This window comes from Euwallacea fornicatus, chromosome 20 (assembly GCF_040115645.1).
Source record: "Euwallacea fornicatus isolate EFF26 chromosome 20, ASM4011564v1, whole genome shotgun sequence".
In the NCBI taxonomy this organism is placed as follows: domain Eukaryota; kingdom Metazoa; phylum Arthropoda; class Insecta; order Coleoptera; family Curculionidae; genus Euwallacea; species Euwallacea fornicatus.
The window spans coordinates 3,319,049-3,341,575 of record NC_089560.1 but is presented as its reverse complement, the minus strand read 5'-3'; the positions used below and the strand labels follow the sequence as shown (position 1 = coordinate 3,341,575).

The 22,527-nt window shown below is 38.7% G+C and overlaps 2 protein-coding genes across 8 annotated transcripts in view; one reads left to right on the top strand and one right to left on the bottom strand.

Moving 5' to 3' along the window:
* The window catches only part of LOC136345605 (paired box protein Pax-6-like), a 66,711-nt gene extending 47,599 nt beyond the window's left edge, over positions 1–19,112 (top strand). For 6 of the 7 annotated variants that reach the window (XM_066294092.1, XM_066294091.1, XM_066294096.1 and 3 more), the window contains 4 exons: positions 17,129–17,296; positions 17,356–17,629; positions 18,202–18,449; positions 18,522–19,112. In XM_066294092.1, the coding sequence (XP_066150189.1) occupies positions 17,129–17,296; positions 17,356–17,629; positions 18,202–18,449; positions 18,522–18,607 (776 nt within the window). In that variant the 3' untranslated portion in view covers positions 18,608–19,112. Of the gene's footprint in view, positions 1–17,128; positions 17,297–17,355; positions 17,630–18,201; positions 18,450–18,504 lie in introns of all 7 variants that reach the window. The other variant, XM_066294093.1, reaches the window with a different exon arrangement.
* On the bottom strand, positions 4,136–5,301 carry LOC136345611 (uncharacterized). The gene is made up of 4 exons (XM_066294105.1): positions 5,162–5,301; positions 4,950–5,092; positions 4,543–4,684; positions 4,136–4,482 (listed from the first exon to the last, which is right to left on the bottom strand). Exons 1-4 carry the CDS (start codon positions 5,219–5,221, stop codon positions 4,210–4,212), a joined length of 618 nt encoding a protein of 205 aa, XP_066150202.1. The 5' UTR covers positions 5,222–5,301; the 3' UTR covers positions 4,136–4,209.
* Positions 19,113–22,527: the final 3,415 nt, after the last annotated feature.

Sequence of the window (22,527 nt, the reverse complement as noted above, 5' to 3'; positions counted from 1 at the left end):
TGTTGAATTTTACGATGTAAATCATCTAAAATTTGTTATCAATTTGTGTAACGGAACTTTTTAAGTGACCTTACAACGCAAAATCGAGGGGTGTAAAATCTGGAGATTGTGACGACCATTGTATTGCGCCGCTTCTACCGATCCATCTCCTAGGGAAAATTTCATGAATCCTAATCACGGCAAAATGTGGTGATGCACCATTTTGTTGGAACCAAATATTATTGGTCATTTGCTCTCGATTTTCTCCAGGAAAAATTGCAGCGATTGGTGGAACTGTTTCGTTTTCCAACAAGTGCAAGTATGATTATTTAAGTTCCCCTCTATGAAAAATGGACTGGTGCATTGGTGGCCGATGATACCCATCCATACACAGAGGTTTTGCGGATGTTGCGTATGCAGAGTCTGCATCCGACGAGAGTTGTCAGGAGATCAGCGAAAGACGATTATGTCAGTGAATAGATCCATTTAAGCAAACGGTTGCCTCATCCGAAAATAAAATTCTAGAAAAGAACCTATTATCCTGAATGCTATTTTCTTGCATCAATTCACAAAATTCCATCCTGCGATTAAGATCTTCAGGCGCCAACTCTTGGATAAGGGAAATTTTGTATGGATGGGATTTTTCTCGTTTTAAAATATTGTTTACTGATTTTCCAGATGCATCGAATTCATCGGCAAGTTTGATGGTAGACTATAAGCGATTTTCATCGATAGATGAAAGAAGAAAGATAGATAAAAGTCTTGTGTTTTATCGTCATCAGTTGCTGTTCGAGGCCTTCCACGTTTTGGAGCAGCTTCCACACTTTCAGTTTGTTGAAATTTCCATTAATCCGACAAACTACGTTTCTGTCAGTAGATCGGTCTAGATATCTCTTATTACGTATGTGACACACTTCTTCGTAAGTTCTCCATGCTCCAAAAAGATTAAAATTTCGATTCTTTGTTTCTCGGATAAAAGATCTATGTTTTTGATATTCTAACTGCGGTAGATGGTCAACAACTGAATTCAACTACTAATGAATTCTATAAAAACCAAAATATTTTGTATCTAAAAAATTGTTTAGATAAAAGACGTTATGTAATTTCCACGTTTTATTGTCATTTTTTAACTCTCTTTCAGAGTGAAATAAGAATGGATTGTCTATCTAGGAAGCAAAGATTAAAATTTTTAATCTTTTTTGGATAAGGATTTTGGTCTGTTTTCTTTTTTTTTTTAAAGCAACTGTAGATCCAATTTTCCTTCTGAGTACACCGTTGCATCTCTCATTGAATCACCCTTCATTAAATATGTTACACAGGGTATATTTCCATATGAAAATAAAAAGTTAGTAGGTGTAGCTGGACGAGGGTAAAAAGTTTGAACATCGAAATTAATGCATAAAATTCCTTTTTTTTAAATAAATTTACACGCATTTTTTTTTAATTATCGAATTTATGAAATTTATAAACGTATTACAATACTCTTTACAAGCGCTGTGTAAATCTGTATTTTCAGAAAAGAAAACTTTTCAACTATTTGACGTTTCTGCCCTTACTAATTCTCATGACAATATTGAATTATCGTAAAAACAGAAATTTTCATGATTGATAAGGTACAGAAAATTCTGCCATGCATTTTTCCGGATGAAATTTCCACAATTTTTTCAATTTACGAGTTCTAATTAGTGGCGGGTCTAAAGGGTATATAAATGGGTCTCGATACAAAGCAAATTTATGTGGGCCTGGATCTGTTCATAACGCTCAATATGTAATACATCATTGGCGTATCACAAATTTTTAGGACTTAACAATTATCCACAATTATTTTGCCTGGTTGTTCTTCATTTGGTTCGCGTTAGTAAGGACATCAGAATTAATTATTGTAACAAAATGTAAAATTTTCCGATTGGTTCAGGACCTTGCTGATACTCAGTATACGTTAAATCATCAGGGTGGCATGACGTTTTAAGATCGAGCAAATTTTCTAACTAATGTATCTGCCATTTAATTTTTTTTTATTGACGGTTGTTATTGTTGTTTCGAAATTGTAGTTCGTACCCATTTTTGTTGAATAAAATTAGTTTATTATTGTTTCTGGAATGATAGAGAGTTCTCACAGTGGTTAATAATATGCAGGAAATCATTGATGTGTTACAATGTCGCAGAGCAAACGATGGTTAGAAATTTTCTGCCATTTCTATTTAGCACGCCTCTGATTTACTATATTTAACTAAATTCAAAATTCTCTCAATCTCTCTCTCTCTTTCTCTCTCTCTCTATTGGCGTATCACATAGATTTTTTTAAATAAATAAATATAACAAGTTTTTTTCCATTTGGTTAATTGGATGGTAAGAGAATCATCTCATGCTGTTGCCTTCGTTGGCTTTAAATGCAAGATTTATAAATTATACAGAGAAGCCTAGAGTCAGTGTGGGATCTATGAGTCAGAGGGTTCCAGGTCAGTGCCCAGAAATACCAGATATATATATTCGCTCTTAGTAACATTGAAATTGATGTGTTGTTGAGTTGAAATTAACAAATTTCATTAATCTGCAAACGAGCTGTTTTTTTAGGATTTTGTTCTGGCTTAAAAATAATTATTTCTGCTTTCTTAATTGAATGCTATCGTTCCTGCTGCTATTTTTAATTGCAGGGCCTGTTTATTAAACAAATTTTGATAAATGAGGCACTGCGGACGAGTTTGCTCTACAGGAACAGACAAAAAAAGTGTTCTTTTTGAATTCAAAGCTGACCAAACAACAAATTCGTGGCAAAATCACCGTTCGCTCTCAAATTTCTGCTGCGCAGACATGCATCGAAACGCATTTTTGCGATTTCCAACCGAACCCCCAGGACTATTAAAGATCAAATTAACTCACTATATAGATAATTGTTAAAAATACGAGAACTTTATGCTCAGTAATCTGAACAAGCGAAAAATCCTGTTCCTAACAGTATGTGAATCGTTTTAATCTTCGTGATATCCAACAGATTATGTTGTAAGTTTTGAGCCCCCGAAGCCGTCGCTGCCTTTGTGGTTGCCGTATGCCCGCGGGGGCGGAGCACCGGCAACAGTATCAATTCGAAGTGGCGGTGCTGCAAGTGACACATTTGTTAAAAATCTAAACGGTGGCGGCAGCAACGTGCTGCCCCCAGGAGTCATGCTAATTGAAATTTCCAACCCGCTCGACTGGGGCGCAACGTTTAACAATCCGGCCTCTGCATTTTGTTTCAAACAAACGTTGCCTCTAATGAAATTATTACGCATTAATTAAAATTTATTCAATTTGTTCAGTTATGCTTTGTGAGCCAATTACAGTGCACAAAATGATTTTTCAGAATTTCAAAACATCAGCGCCGGCTTTTCGGTTTAGATTTGTAATTCGCTCCTTTCAGACAAAAAGCGGATTAAATTAGTTTTTCTGCGTTTTTAGCTAATTTTCATTCCAACACGGTTTCATTTAAATCATCACTGAAATATTAATTTCGAAGGAACGAATAAACAATATCTTTTATCTCCACCGGCGGAAAATATGCACAAAACTATAAGGAATGGGTATAACTCATAATTGCCGGATCATAACCAGAAGAAACCGTTGGGGGCTGTCGGATTCCGGCTGTAAATAAACCAAAACTAATAAATGGAAATTTGCACAGTACGAAGAATATTAATTATTTAACTCAGATTGATCCGGCTTCGCCGAAGTCCCACTGTTTTTCGGAAATTTCAAAGAGCTTTACGAACGTCCCGAGTTTGCGCTGATAGTGTAAACAACAGTTAATAACTAATTCACGCTAACAAATTTGTGACGTGCGAGGCTTAATTCATAATCCACAAGTACGAACATGCAAATCTCCGGTTTTTCAACGGTGCACAAAAATGGCAACATCGCGACAGTGTTTTGTCAATCGGGCATGTTTTCGTCGCAATACTTTCATATAGGCGCTCCGTCACTAGTACAGTTGTCAGGCGGCAAATCATGTTGCCAAATGTCCCCTGCGGCAATTAAATAATCTTACTAACGTGTCTACTGACTACTTTCGGATCGCGGCCGTGATTTTTTCCACCCTTCATAAGAGAGAAATTAAGAATATGGTTCTACTCATCTAAACCCCAACAGTCCACTGTCTATTAATTTTAACAGGGAAACGGCATTATTTTTCAAAACTTTATTAATCGGAACGCCAAACAAATAAATAAATAACCAAATCAACCACCCACCTTACACCTACTGGAAACTCTGAACGAACGTGGAACTATATGGGGTGTTTACTATTGAAGTATAACCGGAAGAAGCCACAGGGTACTGGACGATCCTGGCCACTTGAGGTATCTCCTGAATCCTGGCAAATGCAGGGATCGCCTGCACTGGAACCAACCTGGGCTGCTGCACCAATTTGGCTGAAGCCACCGGTGCAGCTGCATAGATCAGTTCTTGAGTCTGCGGTACCACTACGTAGACGGCTTCTTGGAGTTTCTGAGCTTCTCTTAAGGTTTCAGCCTAGATCAGAGGCGTATCTCCATGAGATTGATTTCTAGTGCAATTGCGAGGGACGGTTACCTGTGGTGCTGCAGTGGTGGCTTCGACAGTTTCAGTTGTGGTAGGGGTTTCGGTGGTGGTGACCTCGGTCGGAGGTCCATATTCCTGCGGCGGGGGCCCGTAGGAGGCTGCTGGAGTTGGAGGCAATTGCTGCTTTTGAGATCTAGTTTTTAAGCAAATGTGCCTTTAATAGTACTCAAAGCTATTGTCTTATGCAACACAAAATACGCAAATACCTCAATGCAGTTCGGATAACTGCCAACACCGTGGTGATCAAAGGTTTGAATTGTTTGGTTTACGTGAAACCGGTTCCAATGTGAGAAATGTTTTGTCTCACGACTCGCAATTGAGTTAGTCTTGTAAACTTAGGATAACATCCGACAGGTGTCGCCCAGCGACCCGTATTAGCGTTATATTTCTGTTACTACCTTAAGGGTGCGTTGAACGCCGGTCCGGCAGGTCTAATTCCTCTAGGTTGATAAGGGGGTTGTTGCTGGCGAGCCAGAGTGCTGCGTGGTGGAGGTTCCGCAGAACTTATTGCTGCTATAACTAGAGCGATCGCTACGGAGTACTGTAAATAACAATTTAACGAATTCAGGCTTCGATTAACAATAACTTGGAGACGCATCAAGAAACCTACGTCAATTAAGTTATACATGGCCCATTTATCAGCATCAGGCGGTGTGTGTTTTTTCGACATGTCACAAAAGGTTTCTGGCGCGTTGCACCGTGTCGCTTTATATTAAATTAATCCCTTGTCTCGAAAGGTGGTTCTTCAGTACGTACCTTCATATTTTCTTCGGTGCTGGCTTTGTGGAACTCGCCGATATCGAACCAAAACTGATAACCATCGCCATATCTCTTGGCGTATTTATATTTAACAATTTGACATAAGAAGACGTGATGTGCGTTAAATCGCTTAATTAAGGATTCGGTACCTTGTTGATAGCTTTGGGTTCGATGTGTGTTTTACATATTAATGATAATTGAATCTTAGCTAATATTTAACATTTACCTTAATTTTAAAGAGGGCGATAATTCGATTTAAATGGCAAACGAAACCAACCACCCTCCGATATTTACCGAGGCAATAAACAGGGACATGCCGACAGATTTTAAGAGTTCCCGGGGGTTTATTCGGGCAACGGGTGTTCAACAAGCCTGACCGGGGATGATTCGTCGAATGGATGTTTAACGAAGCTCGACTAAACGCGGACTTTTCAATAATGAGATTTCGCAATGAGGTTTTGCTCTGATAATTCTGATTATGTACCTATTCAGAACGGGAATTATTCAACCCAGAAGGGCCACGCCTAGATCTTATGGGGAATATGTTGTGTCGGGTGTACAACTAAAGAACAAGTTGCGTCTTTGACGTAAGGGATAATGCATGTTTTTCGAATTTCTACTGCCCAACGTGAAAAATTTGTTTCTTTTTTGTTGTTAATGGAAATTGTGTGATGTCCTGGCGTCTGTGAAATCGAGATTTTCCCTTTGAAATCAAAGATCGGTTCACGCCAGTTCGTTTTCACGTCAATATGAAATAGTGGCGAGTACTCTTCAAGAGCATAAATTATTCTGAAAGTGAATGTTCCCAAATTCCTAATTTCTTTTCTTTTTCAAAAGTAGACTTGTAAATTTCAAATCAAAATCCCAAATTTCGAGTTTCGCCGCTAAATCGAAATTGCATATTTCCCCGTCTGTTTTCTAACTTCTGGAAGTTTCTCTGGGTATGTCAAAAAGTATTTACAACTGCCGAACGACAGAACGTAGAAGGTTCGTTTTGGGATGTTCTAAACTCAGAGCTACGTTCTTCAATCGCCTCAAATACGGGCTCAATCTCATCATTTTTATTATGTATTTTGCCTTGGTAATACCGAAAAATTCAAAAAATCTCCTGGGAAATCCATCAAATTTAAATATTTAGTAATTCTAAATGAGAGAACTTGAAGGTTCCTTGTAGGACTTTTTAACATCCACCAGGTCTATGGCACAAAATATGAAGTCGATCTGATAATATTTCTGGATTGCTTAGAAGATCTGAAAACTCCCTTGGACAGACGCCGGAAGGTCCATATTATGACATTATAAGTTTTCATGTGCATTCTTCATTTGTCTAAGGCACGACTCATTCATATATGATTTTCATATACAGATTTGGTTATTACTTAAATTTAGTTTTAGTTAAAAATGTATCTAAAGCATTTCATGTTCGTCTAAGCATTATTTTTTTTGGACCGCAAATGATTTGTTGAGCATGTATTTCCTCATTGGATAGCTATTGAAATGCAGAAGTTTTAGAGCAATTTGTACACATTTTACCTTGAATATTTTTTGAAAAATGCTCAGCTGAAGTTGAGGTAGCTGCCCTTGAAAAGTTATTTTATTCACGATTTTGCCAGCAATCTTGACATAATGCAAACATTTCCGGACGTATTTCATCCTTTACGGATGATAATTATGTTAGACAACTGATCGAGTAGCGAAAGTAAAAAATTCAAAAAAGGATCTCTGGGAAAATAACTGTGAAATCAAGATTTCGAATTAAAAAAAAATTAAACAACTTAAAATCTAGTGAGGTTTTAAATATTCATATATAGGTTCAATTTACTCCTTTCCTCACGCCCTACCTCCTTCCCAAAATAATACGTCGAATAACTAGTAATCCTGTATACATAGAAAACCAACATTGCTGCATAAATTCGTTAAAAATGGAAGGCAATATTTTTAATGGAAATACAAAATTTTTTGAATTCAATATTTGGAAACATTCCAAATATTGTTTTTAGTTGTGCATTTTTCGACGTAACAAACATGTACACATAGTTACCCACGTAGTAGATAAACGTACTTTTCCATTTTTTCTTATGGAGCCCCACGTGTATTATGACGTTTTTGAGTCCTTTGAGAAATTCTGAATATATTTCAAGTAACATACTCATATAATAATACAATCGATGGATTAGATGATAGGGCCAGCTAGATCGTATTATCTCACCCATATGGACTTTTTCACGGGATTTTCTGAAACATAGGGTGCATTTAAATAAGCCCGGCAGTGGAGAAGAGTTAAAAAATGAAATTACTCAGGAAGCCCAACGAGTACCCCCCAAAATTAGAAGAAAATTTCTCGAGGAATTTGAATTGCGACTTGTCCACAGTCCAGAAGTCAACGTGAGACACCTTCAAACGTTTAACACTTTAGATTGCAGCGATTCGTATTATAATTTTTTTATTATTAATACTTATATCGTTATTTCTTTTTTTTCCATTTTTTCTTCGAAAACTGTTGAATTCAGACATGGACCTGTTACGTGAAATATGTTCAGAAGTTTTTAAAGGGCTCAAAGTCGTTTCAATATACATGGGAAGAAGAAAATTAAAAAGTATATTTATCTACTGCATGGGCAGTCCTGTATACATACCTGTTATATCAAAAAATACACAAATGAGAAAGTATTTGACGTGTTTCAGCATTTTAATGAAAAATATTTCCTTCAATTTTTAACGAATTTAGGCGGGACTGTTGGCCCTTTGTACATACATGAATTTTTCGGAAATGCAGGATTACTGAAAATAACTAAGTCAAAATTCCAGGTGACTCAAGATATTCAAATTTAGCAGGCTCTATTTCAGATCTTGAAGTTCGCAGCTGCTTCATAGCCCGTTTCGTGCGGGGGCAAGTTATGCTCACGCTCACATTCGGAGCAGCGCGACGCCCATTCGAATGCATAGAACCGTGAACCTGAGCGACATTTAAGGTGACCACCCCCTTTCTTGTGTTCATCTATATCTATGCGTCAGCTCGAAATTCCAGATTTCTGTGTTTTTATATCAGTAAGTCACTCTCCAAAGCAATGGCAACGTGGTCGGGCGTCGTTCTTTGTTTTCCGCGTTGCCATGACGGCCGAATGGGCAACGACATTTACCGTGCAAATGTCAAATGAGGCCGGCGTTGTCAAGTTTCGCGAATTTTTGCAAGATACTTTTTGAACGGCGCCTTATAGCCGAACTCGGTATGGAAACGGCTCGGTTGCTCGCGAAGGCCCAATAATTCATATTGTCCTGAAAAAATTCTGCCGTTGGAAATCCATCCTGATCAGGGATAATGTATCGCCTTGGGAAAAACTCGGCGTTTTACCCGGAGATACTTCATCCCCATGTCATGTCACATCGACGCCATTAAACCCCCTAAAACGTAAACGCTATAAATCACTTTTCTGCTAAACTTCTGCGATAAACGCGCCGGTAAACGACGACTTGCTAATAACTTATTAGAAAGATGTAGAGGTATCCTGCTGATAATAAAAATACAGGACCGTATGGATTTAGAAAAAGGCGCCGGATTGTTCGTTGAGGCATTGGCTGACCCTGGGACTGACCTATAGAGGGAGGGCGGATAAAAATCACCGCAGTCCACGGAGTGTCAGAAGAGTTTGTATGTAGAGAAGAACCACTGACATTGAGATAAAACCCATTACGTCTCTGACAAGAGCAACTTTGGCATAGCGGGGTGTTTACAGTATAGAGCCATAACGCGGTGATGGCGGCAGCGGGGATACGGTAAAGCAAATTACTTACGCCCAAACGGTTCCATTTCAATATCGGGACAAAGAAAAGGGCTCTGTGCTCACAGTATCATGTATGTATCAGATACGCAGATAGACATAGCGGCATAACGAGTACAAACAAACGAGAGGAATTCAGCCTTTAGACGGGACGTCTTTCGGAGATTTGAGGCCTCAGTATTCTGCGGCTTTCGAGGATTATCCCATCAGAAGATTTACAGAACTAATTTTTGCATGTGTTGCCTCTAATAGCTGGCACGGAACTCATCCAAATGAAAGAATTATTCATTAAAATTCTATGGTAATATTGACAATGACCTGATACGCGTATCGATCTAATAGGTGGTGCGTTTTTTAAAGGAATTTTCTATGAAGTGTTTAAATTTAGAACTTCCTTTGGCAATCACACACTGGTCGTTACCTCTATTGAATAATTCATTACTGCCTGACCTCAACGAAGGACCGATCTCGACTCTTTACTCCGTTGCTTTAGGTGTTTTCCTCATCGCCAAGGAGTGGAAAGCAGTTTATGCCCAAATTTACGAAAATTGCGTATTCGTTTAATTAAGTCGGTTGACGAGAATTCGAAATTAGATCATTGCAGGTTTAGCGTAAAAGTGTCATAACAGCTCAATCGAACCGTTACTCTACAGGGGCACGTTTAAATCCAATGTCGACTGTGTCATTGAGAGACGCTCAGTTTTTTCTCGGCAGTTTGAAGTTCTCATGGTCTATTTGGATTGAAATAATTAAAAAAAAAAAAAGAGTTTCCAGCTATTCGGTTCAGGGGGCAGGGGGGTAATCGGGGGCCGGTTTTTGTTAAACTCCGATCTATACTGGTTTTATATTTTGTCGAATGCACAGGGTGTTCCCTAACTACGTGTGGAAAATTTAAAGAGGCGTAATCCTGGATGCATTTCAAGTGGAAAATCTCTAATAACCAAACGTCGGTAAATGCTTCGTTTTCAACATACAGGATGTTAAAATATACCAACGAAATCAACGTTTCCCTGGCACATTTCCAATATGGCTGAAATTGAATTTTTTATCAACATAAAAAAGAACATGAATATCACTTCGTAAATGTTATTTTTCACTGTCGTTTGAATTGGCAGGACTCGAGCTTGTATTATAAGTAATTGCGGTCATTTTCTACAGTGCTTGTAACGTTCAATTAAGTTAGATCTTTTCTGGATGTTAAAATAAATAAACCTTGCACTGGTCAATTATCAATAAAATGATCCCGCATTTTTTTCGGTTCTGTTTGGAGCAAAAAACATACAAGTCGGTCTTAACTAACGGCAAACGCAACGTCGTAGATTTCGCATGTAAATGGAATAATGTAGATGTCCCCGAGCATACGCCACTGTGGCATGGTAAAAAATCGGAGTAGATGTAAATGTGGGGCTTTGTACTACACATTCGTAAACTACAATTCAAAAATCCTATTTGGGCCATATCGGAAATACACAAGGAAAACTTCTTTTTCGTTGCGTCTCTTTATCCATTTTCCTAATAAACCACTGTTTATTCCTAAATCCTTCGCTATTTTTGTAATTGTTTGACCTACCTTTCTTCGTTCGTTTGCCAGTTTAACAGCTTCTAACTTGAAATCTGCTGTATATTCTCTGCCCATTTCTAATCCTTCAAAATTTTATATATATATATATAATCTTTATTTCATACGAAATAGGCTATCGACCATACTGGTCTTTCTGCCCTTGTTACATAACCAAGTGCCTAAGTTTATATAAAGAGTGGTCAAAACGGTATACATTTGGAGATAAAAAAAAAAAAAAATTCTATTGTATATCTTCACTCAGTTCTTCGTATAACGTATTGGGAGGGGAGAGAAAGTGGGAATGTCGTGTTTGTCGTCTGTCAAAATTTTATTTTACCCCAAAAACTCTTTTCTTCCTCTCCACTTTTTCTGATTAAGGTCACACTAACTTAAGAATATGGCATATTTTGACACCCTGTATTTTGAAAACAAAGCATTTGCGGATATTTGTTTATTACAATTTTCCACTTGAAATGCGTCCAGAATTATTCTTAAATTTTCTATACGTTGTTAAGAAACGCCCAGTACAAGTATATCTGTTTTTTTTTTTGTATCAACGCTATTCTGGGTTATTGGTATTTAATTGTAATAAGCGAAAACATTAAATTCTCATAACAAAATTCAATATTATAGGAAATTGTAAAAAAGGTCAACTGTTCTGCACTTGACCCGAAAATGAGGCAAGTGTATTCGTGCTTGCTTAAAATACTTTGACGTCGTATATCATAAGTCCAAGGGCAAGAGCAGAATTAGCAATAATTCAGTTACAAATTGCTTTTCATCGCATAAAAAAAGCTGGTTTAGTTAACAAGTTATGCACTTTTAAACGAAACTAAAATTCCTTTTTAGTTAAAATGTAAAAAGTTGAAAAGCTAGAAAGGTAAGTTAAAAAATTGTGTAATGTATACTTAATTTTATTGTGTAAAAACCAATAATGTAAAAAATAGCTTGTTAGTTTCAGTTTTACAGCTTAATGAGCTTTATTAATCTTCGTCAACACATTACTCATATTCATGTTGCATCTTTTTTGGAGCTCTGTTACAAATACCGCACACCCCCGCACACCCCCACACACAACTAACGCATTGAATCCTTTGACGATGGCCAAAATATAAAATCGAAAGTCGCATTTTCAAATTGTACACAGGTTATTGTCGTTATCAGCATTATCAGGACTATGCTTTGATAGCTTTCTTCATTCTGCTTTCTGCTTCGGCTGTTCATCTCTAATTAACCTTTTTTGAACTTCTTCGACAGTCTTTTTCTTCTAGTTCCGTTGCTATTCTTTTCTTTTTCTTTTTTGCATTTGACAAAATGTTTGATATGACTCTCGGTCTAATGGGCACTTGCCCCAAAGCGTGATGTACTCTCGCCCCGTGTACAAATATTTCCGGGGTATGAAGACATTACTACTTTTCCTCAAAAAATATTAGAAAACAATCTAGAATTTTTTTTTAAACGTAAACTTTACTCAAAAATAGAGCAAACGCGGTAACGCACTTATCCCGTTTACACACTTATCGTACTGCACCTTATAAGTTATAAAAGCAGCTTGCGTAGGGGTAAGTTAGTTGTTCTTCATAGCCGTATCCAGGTTAGACTTCTTTTTTTTTAACCAAAGTCGGATAAGTTTGACCTAGATTTTATCATAAATATTCGTTTTTTTTGTACTATTAATGAATCATAATTTGTAACTTAATAACTCACATTTTAAGAGATACCTACTTCGCACCACTTTCTACCCCCGGTGCAAATTAGAAATTGATATTTCAAGCTAACTGAATATTCTCTCTTCCTTCAATCCACCTTCACTTAACCATTAAAATCCATATTGTTAGATAACAAGAAAAGATCCACTTTCCAAGGAAGTCCGACAACTGTGCATCCTCACTTTGACAGCCTCTATGGCAGATAGCTCTCCTTGTTGCTCTCACCCTGCTGTTTCGTAGATCAGCCATTTTGGTCTGACAAAAGAGCAACGCAGTGTTGCCACTTGTCAGACTTAACGAAATCGAATTTGATGCGTAAGCAAATGAAAATGCATTCGCCTAGTTTGTGTTTTCTTATTTCGTGCATCGATATGTTGAAAACTAATCCAGAAATTGTCCTAACAGACTCTCGAAATAATTATTTCTATCCTTCAAACCCGACTGATATGTACGTTTGCGAGCTTTTCAAACTGAGGCTGTCCAAACTACCTTCGAAGGTTCTAGGACCTCAATTGATGTGTCCAAATCAGTTAACTCCCTGAAGAATAAAATTTAATGGAATTCTTCCTAACAGGTTGAATTCTAGATTTTGCGGAAATGTCTTTCAAGGGAACTAATGGACAAGCGACACAAAATTTTCGAGGGGGTGAAGGGTCGAGTGCCGAAGAGCATGAATGATGTAAATCCTAGAAAGAGGGTAGAGAGATTTCATATTGATATCTCACATTAGAAACTAAATGGAAGAATTCAGTTTTCGTCATAAACTTTCCGATAACTCTCCGGCTATTTTTAAAAGAGGTAGATCTCTACATTTGGATACTTTTCAAACTTCGAGCTTTGGAGTGTTGGAAATCTATCGCCGCAATGAGGTCTATAAGGCTGACTGAAAATATCTCCCTCTTTTTCTAAGATACCGGATCACTTCGATAGCGAATTTCTTGATTTTAAACGTGCAGTTGGAAGATAAACCAAAGATACCTAAAACGGAAGTTTCGAAACCTCAACTGAGGTGTTCATGCTTGATATACCATCTGCCTCACTCCGGTAGAACAAAAAACGGCGCCTCAAATACTTTGAGACCTTTAAACCGAAGTCGAGAAAGTCTTCAAAAATTCGTATAATGTGTATCTCGTGAATTTACCCTCTCAGAAACTCATCTGGATGTGCTTCTAAGCAAATGGTCGGTTTCCTCTTGGGGTAGTGTGTCCCAAACAACTTGAGTTGCATCTCGTAAGTTTGCTAAAGTATTTCATGAGTTCTCCAGTGTAGTGACGTTTCTTCCTGTCATGTCTCATACTTGTTCAATAGGGGCAAGATCAGGAGACCGCGGAGGGCATGGAAGCACATTAACGTTGTAACGGTATAGACGAGCCATAGTTTTCTGTAGTCTTGCTGGAAAAGCACGTTTCCGATATGTTGTGTTGTATTACCATTACAACTAAGTACGCATACCAAGTTTGGTTGAATTCGACACGCTAATTTCAGGTGTTCAATTTGTCATAATAAGGAGTATATTTGTAGCAAATTTCAACCATTTCGAGCCTGGGCATGCGTAGACGTATTTTCCCGTTTAGTTTCCGAGATACGTTGTTACTTTGACCTGCATTTATATAATTTTTAGGGGTGAATGGGGCATCAATTTACCGCAGTTTTTTTTTTTCAAAAAACATTTAAACCGGACCGAATTTATCTCAAACTGCCCTGCTCATTTCAGCCAATGGAACTCCCTTTCTCTTCCAACCTGACGAAACAAAGAGAAAAATACGCAACCGTCATTGGCCATTTGTGCCTCACCTTTTATGGGGAGTTTAACAGTCAAAAGTCAGCACAAGCCCCACGTACAAAAACATTAATATTGATATATCAATGTACGGTTCTAAACTAAGTGACAGAAGGGGCGGCACTCGGTCCTCTCTCACCCTTTGCCCGAACGTAATTCAGGCCCTTAAGTATCGGTTATGAAATATGGCAACCCTCATGTTACAATAATAGATTGTATTTCTCTACACCAAATTAGTATTGTTGTTGGCAAGTGACTGTGAATTGTTCAACTAATAAAGCAGCACTAAACGACCGAAAGGTCTCGAGGGGGGTTACAATTGCAAATATGCGTGCGATTGATACTGGAGCTTTTCAAGGGATGTAAGTGGGTTCTGTGTTCTAGTGTCACGGTTTCGGGGAAGTGTGCCGGAACTGAGGTATCGTTTAACAGCTAGAAGACTCTAGTTTTGTAAGGAAATAAGATGTTCGATAGCGTACACGTCAGTGCACAATAATAAATTTCAAAAATCCCCTATTAAATGGCCACCTTTTTCAATTATATTCACAATCTAGCCGCTTTCGCTTCGGTGCCCAAACAGAAAACACTTCTCTGCCAACTTAGAGGGACATGTGTTCCCAAACTCCATATCGGAGCTTTTTTACTTTGTATGCATTTTCTGTTTAGGAATTAATTTTTTCGACCAAAATGTTTACATGCCGAGATCAATAGCGCTGGTTCCGGATTTAAGGGTGGATTAAAGCTCCGAAAGCTCTCCAATGCATCTGCCAATTTGGCTAAGGAGTTGCATTTTGAGCAATCTTGGACGTGGTTTAATCCGAACCCCGCGTGGTATTGTAGTAGTAATTCGGAAGCTCTCTCTATGAAATTTCAAAGCTGGACACTTCTGTTTGCACAAACAGGCCAACATGAGCTTAACAAAGCGGTTTAAAGAGTTTTGCCCAAAACTGATTACCATCACCAGCCAAAGATTGTGTCGGCTACAGTAAACGGTCGGAACCTGACAAAAGGGCCCCTTTCAGCCCGAGGGCCGGCTAAACAACTTTGTAGTTGGCAATTATTGAATTTGCATTGATCACTTGTGGATTAAGCTGCCGCTCAAAGGTGCACCAATTAGGGTTTAATTATTTGTCTGACTGGTATTTGGGGCTGGTTTAGTAGCTCCGATGGGCGAGAACAGGTGTGGCTATCGGGGATTTAATTGGGGATTTCGGAGTAAAATTATCCCGGACCTGCAGAGCATCCTAAAGTTATCAGGATATGGATGCTCGGAGGTTCGGTTAAAGGGCAGACTTAACCACTTTAAGGTTTTTGTTGAGAAGATATTGCGAATCAACCAGACTTATATCCCCCGGACTGGGGGCGATATAGACTTGGGTCCCCTCGTGGCTTTTCAAGTACTGAAAGGACAAGCTAACTCTTGTTAAGAATCGAATTGGTGAAATTCGAATAGTTTCGGTATTCGAAAGACGAATCGAATAGGATGAAGGATCCGTTATTATGTTGCCTATTTGCGAGGAAACTGTATTCTAATTTCGATTTCTCAAGACATTTTTTCCTTTCTGCCGCCCAGTTTCTTTCAGAGTTTGTTCCCAATTAGAGAGTGTGTCGCATGGCGAGCCGCGCAAAAGTCCCGGAGATCTGGCTTTAAGGGCTCAACCCTTTTTTTAATAGAGGACAGAACCAATACTTAAGAACTGACTTCGATTTAAACCAATCTAGCGCGGCGGTCTTCGAGCAAATAATCGCGCAACTTTGCCACGATTCAAACGTGTTTGCATCTCTTCCAGTTTCTGAGATCTCATTGGCGAGCTCCAAACTTGGGCTACCGGCACGTCGATTTCCGCTGCTTTTCCGGAGGTTTTGATTATATTATATTTTTAACTCGAATATTTCTAGAATGAAACTATAACCGGAACTGTTACTGTGCTAATGCGCGATCGATTTTCCCAAATAGCCGCCAAAAAATCACAAAACCCGCAAGTGCGCTTCGTAATCAACTAAACAGCAAATGAAATTTTAAATTTAATAATTGAAATCCAGCCCCAGTTCATTATAATCTCTCAAAATGAAAATTTCGAGTTATTTAATTTAAGCCCCTAAATTAAATAATTCAACTTTATACCATCGGCATCGCATCGCATATTTTACACAATAACAAACCGGAGATCCGGCCGTGGGGAGCGAAATATCGAAACAACTTATTTGATCTCGAAAGGGCTCTGAAGGGCCCCCGGAACGGGGCTTCCGTGCACCAACATCCCTTAAGTCCCGCCTCTGTCTGACTTCCTTCAGCCCTTATCATTAGTTTCTGGTTGGCTGCGTCCGCCGTAACGTAGATCGTTGTGCCTTATCTTGTGGGGGGCGGCCGCGTCCCGGCCGCCCACCCGAAATAAGTCTGTAGGAACGAAGACGCACGGCCGCTGCTCCCAAGCCCTTATTTCACTTGACGCGTCATATATTTTTCCAAAGTTGGCAAGGACTCGTTTTGGATCTCCAATTTTAATTAAAACCCGATCAGGGCCGGATTTATGGCGTTCGTTTTCACTTTCAAGAAAAAAATATGCCCAAAATGAGTCGGAAATTTAAAAATCCACGCACAACTATTTTTTGACAAAAATTTGCGTACGGGTTAAAATTACTATCGTGGATAGTTCGTGTGCTATAATCAGTCCATTACACAGCACGATCCGAGCAAACATCTCTAGCCAAGAGACTTCGTTGAATCAGAAACGAGTTTCTCAATTTGGAGATCAACAAAATTTTGTTTTGAAAGCTACCAGGGAAAAACCGAATATTCCAATTCCAAAGCAGGTATTTTTCAAGTAAATCCAATTTCAAGTCAAGTAGGTTACAAAAATATCGAACCGCTTGACTTCCTTAATCCCTATTTCGGGGTATACCCCGGCATGATACAGCCATCCTTCAATTTCTTTCGGAGGCAGATAACGATTTCCAAAATAAATTGTAGCGAATTTCCTTGTTCCAGTTATCGATCTTGATGGACTTAACTCTGATGAAACGAATTCAGGAGACAACTCGAATGCAGGTTCCAGCATAGGTCCAGATGATGATCAGGCTCGACTTCGTTTGAAGCGCAAACTGCAGAGAAACCGAACCTCCTTCACGAACGATCAAATTGATAGTCTGGAAAAGGGTAAAGTTTGCAAAAATGCTGAAGAAGATGAACTTGAAGTGAGTTCGGTTGTTTTCTAGAATTCGAAAGGACCCACTACCCAGACGTTTTCGCTAGAGAACGTTTGGCTGCCAAAATCGGCCTTCCAGAAGCTCGGATACAAGTATGGTTCTCCAACAGAAGAGCGAAATGGCGACGTGAGGAGAAATTGCGGAACCAGAGGAGAACCAATCAGACGCCTGGAGAGGTGCCGGGGCCCAATGCTTCTCCTCCAAGAATACAGAACTTTGGGAATAGCAGTCCTGCCATGTATTCTTCTATTGCTCCTACCATGTCCATAGCGGATACTTATGGGTAATACATCGTGACCCGTTTAAAGCAGTGCAGACTTTCTTGTCTCAGAAAAAGTGCCAGTTAGTTAAAAGAATTTCGTGTATACTGGGTATCTCAATAAAGCTGCGCGGCATGCAGTGAATAACGTGTCGAAATCTCAAAGTCTGCAAGAGTTATGAATTCCATTAAATCGGGAAAGTTCTAAAATAAAGACTAAACGGCCTTTAGTACTGAGGTTTTTGAGAAAATTCCAAATAAAATTCCGTGAGGAAGAATTTTTTTTAATGTGAGTTACGCAATAAATTCCAATATGTTCTCGAGAATCGAAACCGTCCGCTTCAGTAGCACGAAAATCCATTGGAAAAACATAAAAAATCAGATATTACAAATATTCTGGCCACTCGGTGTATATTCGGAAGCATTTAAAGGTGCCCGCAAGGCACTGAATTTTTCTGAGATAAAGAAATTATCGCGGTGCAACGGCCCACCCTGTAGTAAATTTCAAGCTGTCATGGAGCTTCCAAGGGGACGGATAGCAACCAAAAGCATTACTAGATATACCAGAACCTTATTAAACATCGACTTTCCTTTAGTACCATGTCTCCGATGTCGAATTTCGCCCATGGAGGTCTTACCACCACAATGGGGCCATCTCCGGGCGCCTGTCTGCAGCAAAGAGAAAGCCCTGGAATGGGCGGTGCCATGAGCAGCTACTGCATGGGCAGACCATCAGGGTACGACCTTGGTATAGGCTACGGTTCCAGGCCATCACCTTGCAGCCCTAGTCAGCCTTACCACCAGATGAACGGTCATCAGTACAACACCAATGGGACTTCAACCGGTAGGTCGTGGAATGCGTTGATTTGACCATGGTTCTAGGGTCATTATTTGGTAAGGTTGGATGTACTTGCAGGACTTATATCTCCAGGAGTATCAGTACCGATAGCGGTACCAGGACAGACTGACATGACGTCCCAGTACTGGCCCCGCATTCAGTGACCTTGGTGGAATTAAAGATCAGAAGAGCTCTTATTAGTTGCTTAGTTTTGATAATTAGGATTACGTGTGAATATTTTTTAGCGATAAGAGATTATAATGTAATTATCGCACGAAGTGCTTATATTTATTGATATGGGGCAAGGCCCTTGAGCGCGTCAAAAGCTTTCTCAATCAACAACTCATCAAACATCGGGAGGATTCCAGATTTGGCTTTAACAATTGTTTGTGATTCGTCTTATTGTAATTATCTTTAAGTATGCTTTGTACATAATTTTGTAAGTAGCTTATCTAGGGAATTGATCGAAGATCCTCTCCATGGAAATGTTTGCTGAAAGGGGCACGTGCAACAGCGAAGCTTTTAACGTGGTTGACTGCCTCAGAGAAATTGTAAAAAAATATTATTTTAGAAGTTTTTCTCCGACAAAGTGATTAATTACTAGGATTTAATGTCGTGTGTGGTTTGTTTGTACCAAAGGGCGTAATAAAATATGGATGTTGAAAATTACTGAAAGCCTCTTAAAATATTCTGGATATCAGAGGATACGTCCGTCTGACCTCCTTCTACATATGCTTATATCCATTTATCCAACAATCCACAAGTTTCCACCAATTCTTGTAATAATTGCAACCCCTTTGTAAATTGATCGACCCATCAATAGATCCTCTTCCAGATTCTCAATTCTTGACCAGTCCAAGAATTGCCTACACGAGCTACTAACACAAGACTTTGGCGCTTGAAGAACTGTTGAACTCAAACTCTTCTTCAATATCCGCAGATCTGGAGAGCCACAATACAAACAACTTGAATAATATTCACAATCTTTATTAAAGTCTTTTGCAAAATAATGGCGTCATACATAACTTCGCCCTTACTAATTTGGATGGTCAAGGTATTGGTTCCACTACTAATCTGAGGGTCGTTGCCAGTGAAGACGGTTGAGTAGAGTGTTCCGCTCTAAGTGACGTTTCTGTATACAGCCAAGTCATTCCCAAAGTAGACATTCCCAATCGTGTGTTCCTGAAGGGTTACAATCATGTGAGGGCTTTGACTGGCATCCGTTAAAGGGATATGAAGGTTCCTGCCATTTCCTTCTTGACTGTCTTCGTAGGTGATGGTCCTGGGTTGGATTGGGCGTGATGTCAGTCATCAGTAGAACTCCTGGATTCGATATTATAAGTCAAAGTCTCTGGGACCATGGTTTACCAAACCTAGCTTCACTGCTCATTGTTGTAATTGAACTTGTCAGGCTTACGTTTAGTTTCACCGATGGCCCAAATGATGGTGGGTCGTAGAAGTTAGAGTCAGGGTCTCTACGTCGGCAGTTTGACCTACGGACACAGTAACGGTGCTCTTGGCGAGGTTCTCGCTGCCATGTCTGTCGTAAATATGGTTCCAGCTGAGAAAGCAGTAAGTCCCGAGTTTTACTGGTTGCTTGTGTTACCACCATTGCACTAATACCGCCCTGTTGCCGTTGGTTTCTATTTTGAATGGGCGTTTAAAATCAAAAAGTCTAAAGGCCATTAAGGGCAGAATTGATTGATAGGTTGTTAAGTTTAATGTTTAACGCAAGCATAAAATCCTTATTAAATTGTACAAAAAAACTTAGAAAGGGAGGTTTGACCGTCTGTTCCTAATAAAATTACATTCCCGTAAACTTATATGTCTTTTAATAACTTGGCCCTATGGGAGTTATATGTGATCGTTCAATTTATTTTCTCATTCCTTCATATCATCAAGGTGTAAGTCGTCCCACTTACTTCAGACTCTTAACATTTTGGGCGCTGAAATGGAGCTTCATTTTATTTACATATCCACACATTCAACCTGGAGATCTTACGTTGTAGGGCATGAAGGAATTCAAAACAAAAACATAATAAATACTCAAATAATACTTTTTAAGTATATTTTTTTTACATGTTTATCGTATCATACATAAATTGTCCAGAACTTGATAGTACTTTCTACCTTCACAACTTGCTCAGCACTGTCTCTAAAGACATTGAAATAGTACCGACCACTTTGCGTAACACTTCTGTAGACCGCCAAATCATTATTTTAATAAATATCTCCAACTCTGTGTCCTTTGACCAAAACATGAAGATGAGACACGCAGAGAGTTCTGTCCACCGTAGCTTGATATTTGATATACCAATGTCCTGGTTGGGCTTGGACCTACATACCATACCTATATACAACGTGTCAATTTCAAAAAGAACTACCCTCGCTATTTCGGTCCGTATAGTAAATATGTAAGTACGTAAATACACATTAATTTTATTTTCAAGGGAAACATCCTTTAAGTCAATTTTCTATTAAACTATGTGCACATTCTGGTGGAGGTATAAACAACCACTAAAATCTTAAATGGGAAAGGGGGTCGAGATATACCTCATTTGAAATGTCTTTCAGTTACCTTTCCAGATGTACGTTTTTTTTTTCATTGAAAGATTTTCGAAAAATCATGTCCAAACCATTAAATAAGCTTAGATGTCAACTGTAAGGTAGAAAAATGATTTATTAATGCTTTACGTGTTTAAAATTCTGTCCATTATTTTTTAAATAATAATAGTCTGTTTCCAAACTCCATTCTAACATTCACGAAAACTTATACTTGAATTTCCTTACACGCAGCTGTAATTCTTCACTTTAATCCTTTCAACTATTGAGGCTGGGTCGCCTGCAAATTTAAGAAAATCTGTATTATCAAGCACACGCCGTCCTTTCGAGGATTCCCCTAAATTGAGCAGACTAAATCCTGCAATCATCAGTTACACCACGAGCGACATTAGTCAACGCCAATTTATCAAGAAAACTGATTTAACGTCGGAAAAGTGTCCTTTAATGCATTTCAATTTCAATTTTATTTCATTGTATTACAAAAATTTACCCCCCTGCTTAGAAACTGGAAAAGAAAGATCGAAAAGACAGCCTGAGCAGCGCAGAATTTCTTCAATTAAAAAAATGTGCATGTATTGAAAATTGAGCTGCTCAAAAGTCCAAAATTTCTTTTTTCTGTTTTTAAATAGAAACGCAGCGTCATAGAAGTGGACAATCTCAAAAAGAGGGTAAAATTAGTTTTTGAATATGCAGAAAAGTTACAGAATGAATATCATTTTAATAAAGAAAGACATCTTGTAGTTAAGATAATTATTGTCAAATATTCTTTTCTATGTATATTTCTTGGAGATTGTTGGACCTCTCCTATTATATTTAGAGATTTTATGTTTTTTTTCAGTCACGAAAAAGGCCTTCAAAAGACATCCGGTTTGAGTTTCTGGTGGCCGATTAGTGTGGGATTCGCCTACTAGGCGCCTACCCTCCAAACCTCGGGTTGTTTTGTTGTAGCTTGCGACGTTATCGGAACTGTCCTTAAGAGACAAAAAATGTCCGAATCAGGAACGTTTGATTCCGTTTTCCTTTACTTATTTTTTTAGCTTTGATCTATAAAAAGGTCAAAATTTTTGTCCATTTTAAGAGACTCTCTCGTTTTTCTCCACTTTTCTGATGAAGTTGCAGATGGCGTTGGTACATTAGTCCCACTTTCTTTTCTTTTCCATCATCGCTGCTGTCAGAGTTTCTGATGTCCGTGTTCTCACACTGGCTTTCAACTTTTCCCTTTAGATTTGAAAATCGGGACATTGAAAGCTGCAAGGCTCTGCAAAACTAAGACGTCGCAACCCCGGAATCTGGATCACTTTTTCCCATGCGGTGCACGAATTGGCTCTATATATTTTATACCTAAAATATGCAAAGAAAAGGTCGAAAAATGAACAGATTTTTCTTAAGTGAAAGCCATTCTCTCCTAACAAAGATTTGTGTATTCATCTAGAAATTGAGGTGTTCTCATATCAATATTGAGTTATCAGGTCTACGTTCCAGGAACGCATTCCAACCAGTCTGATTCTAAATTACTTTTCAA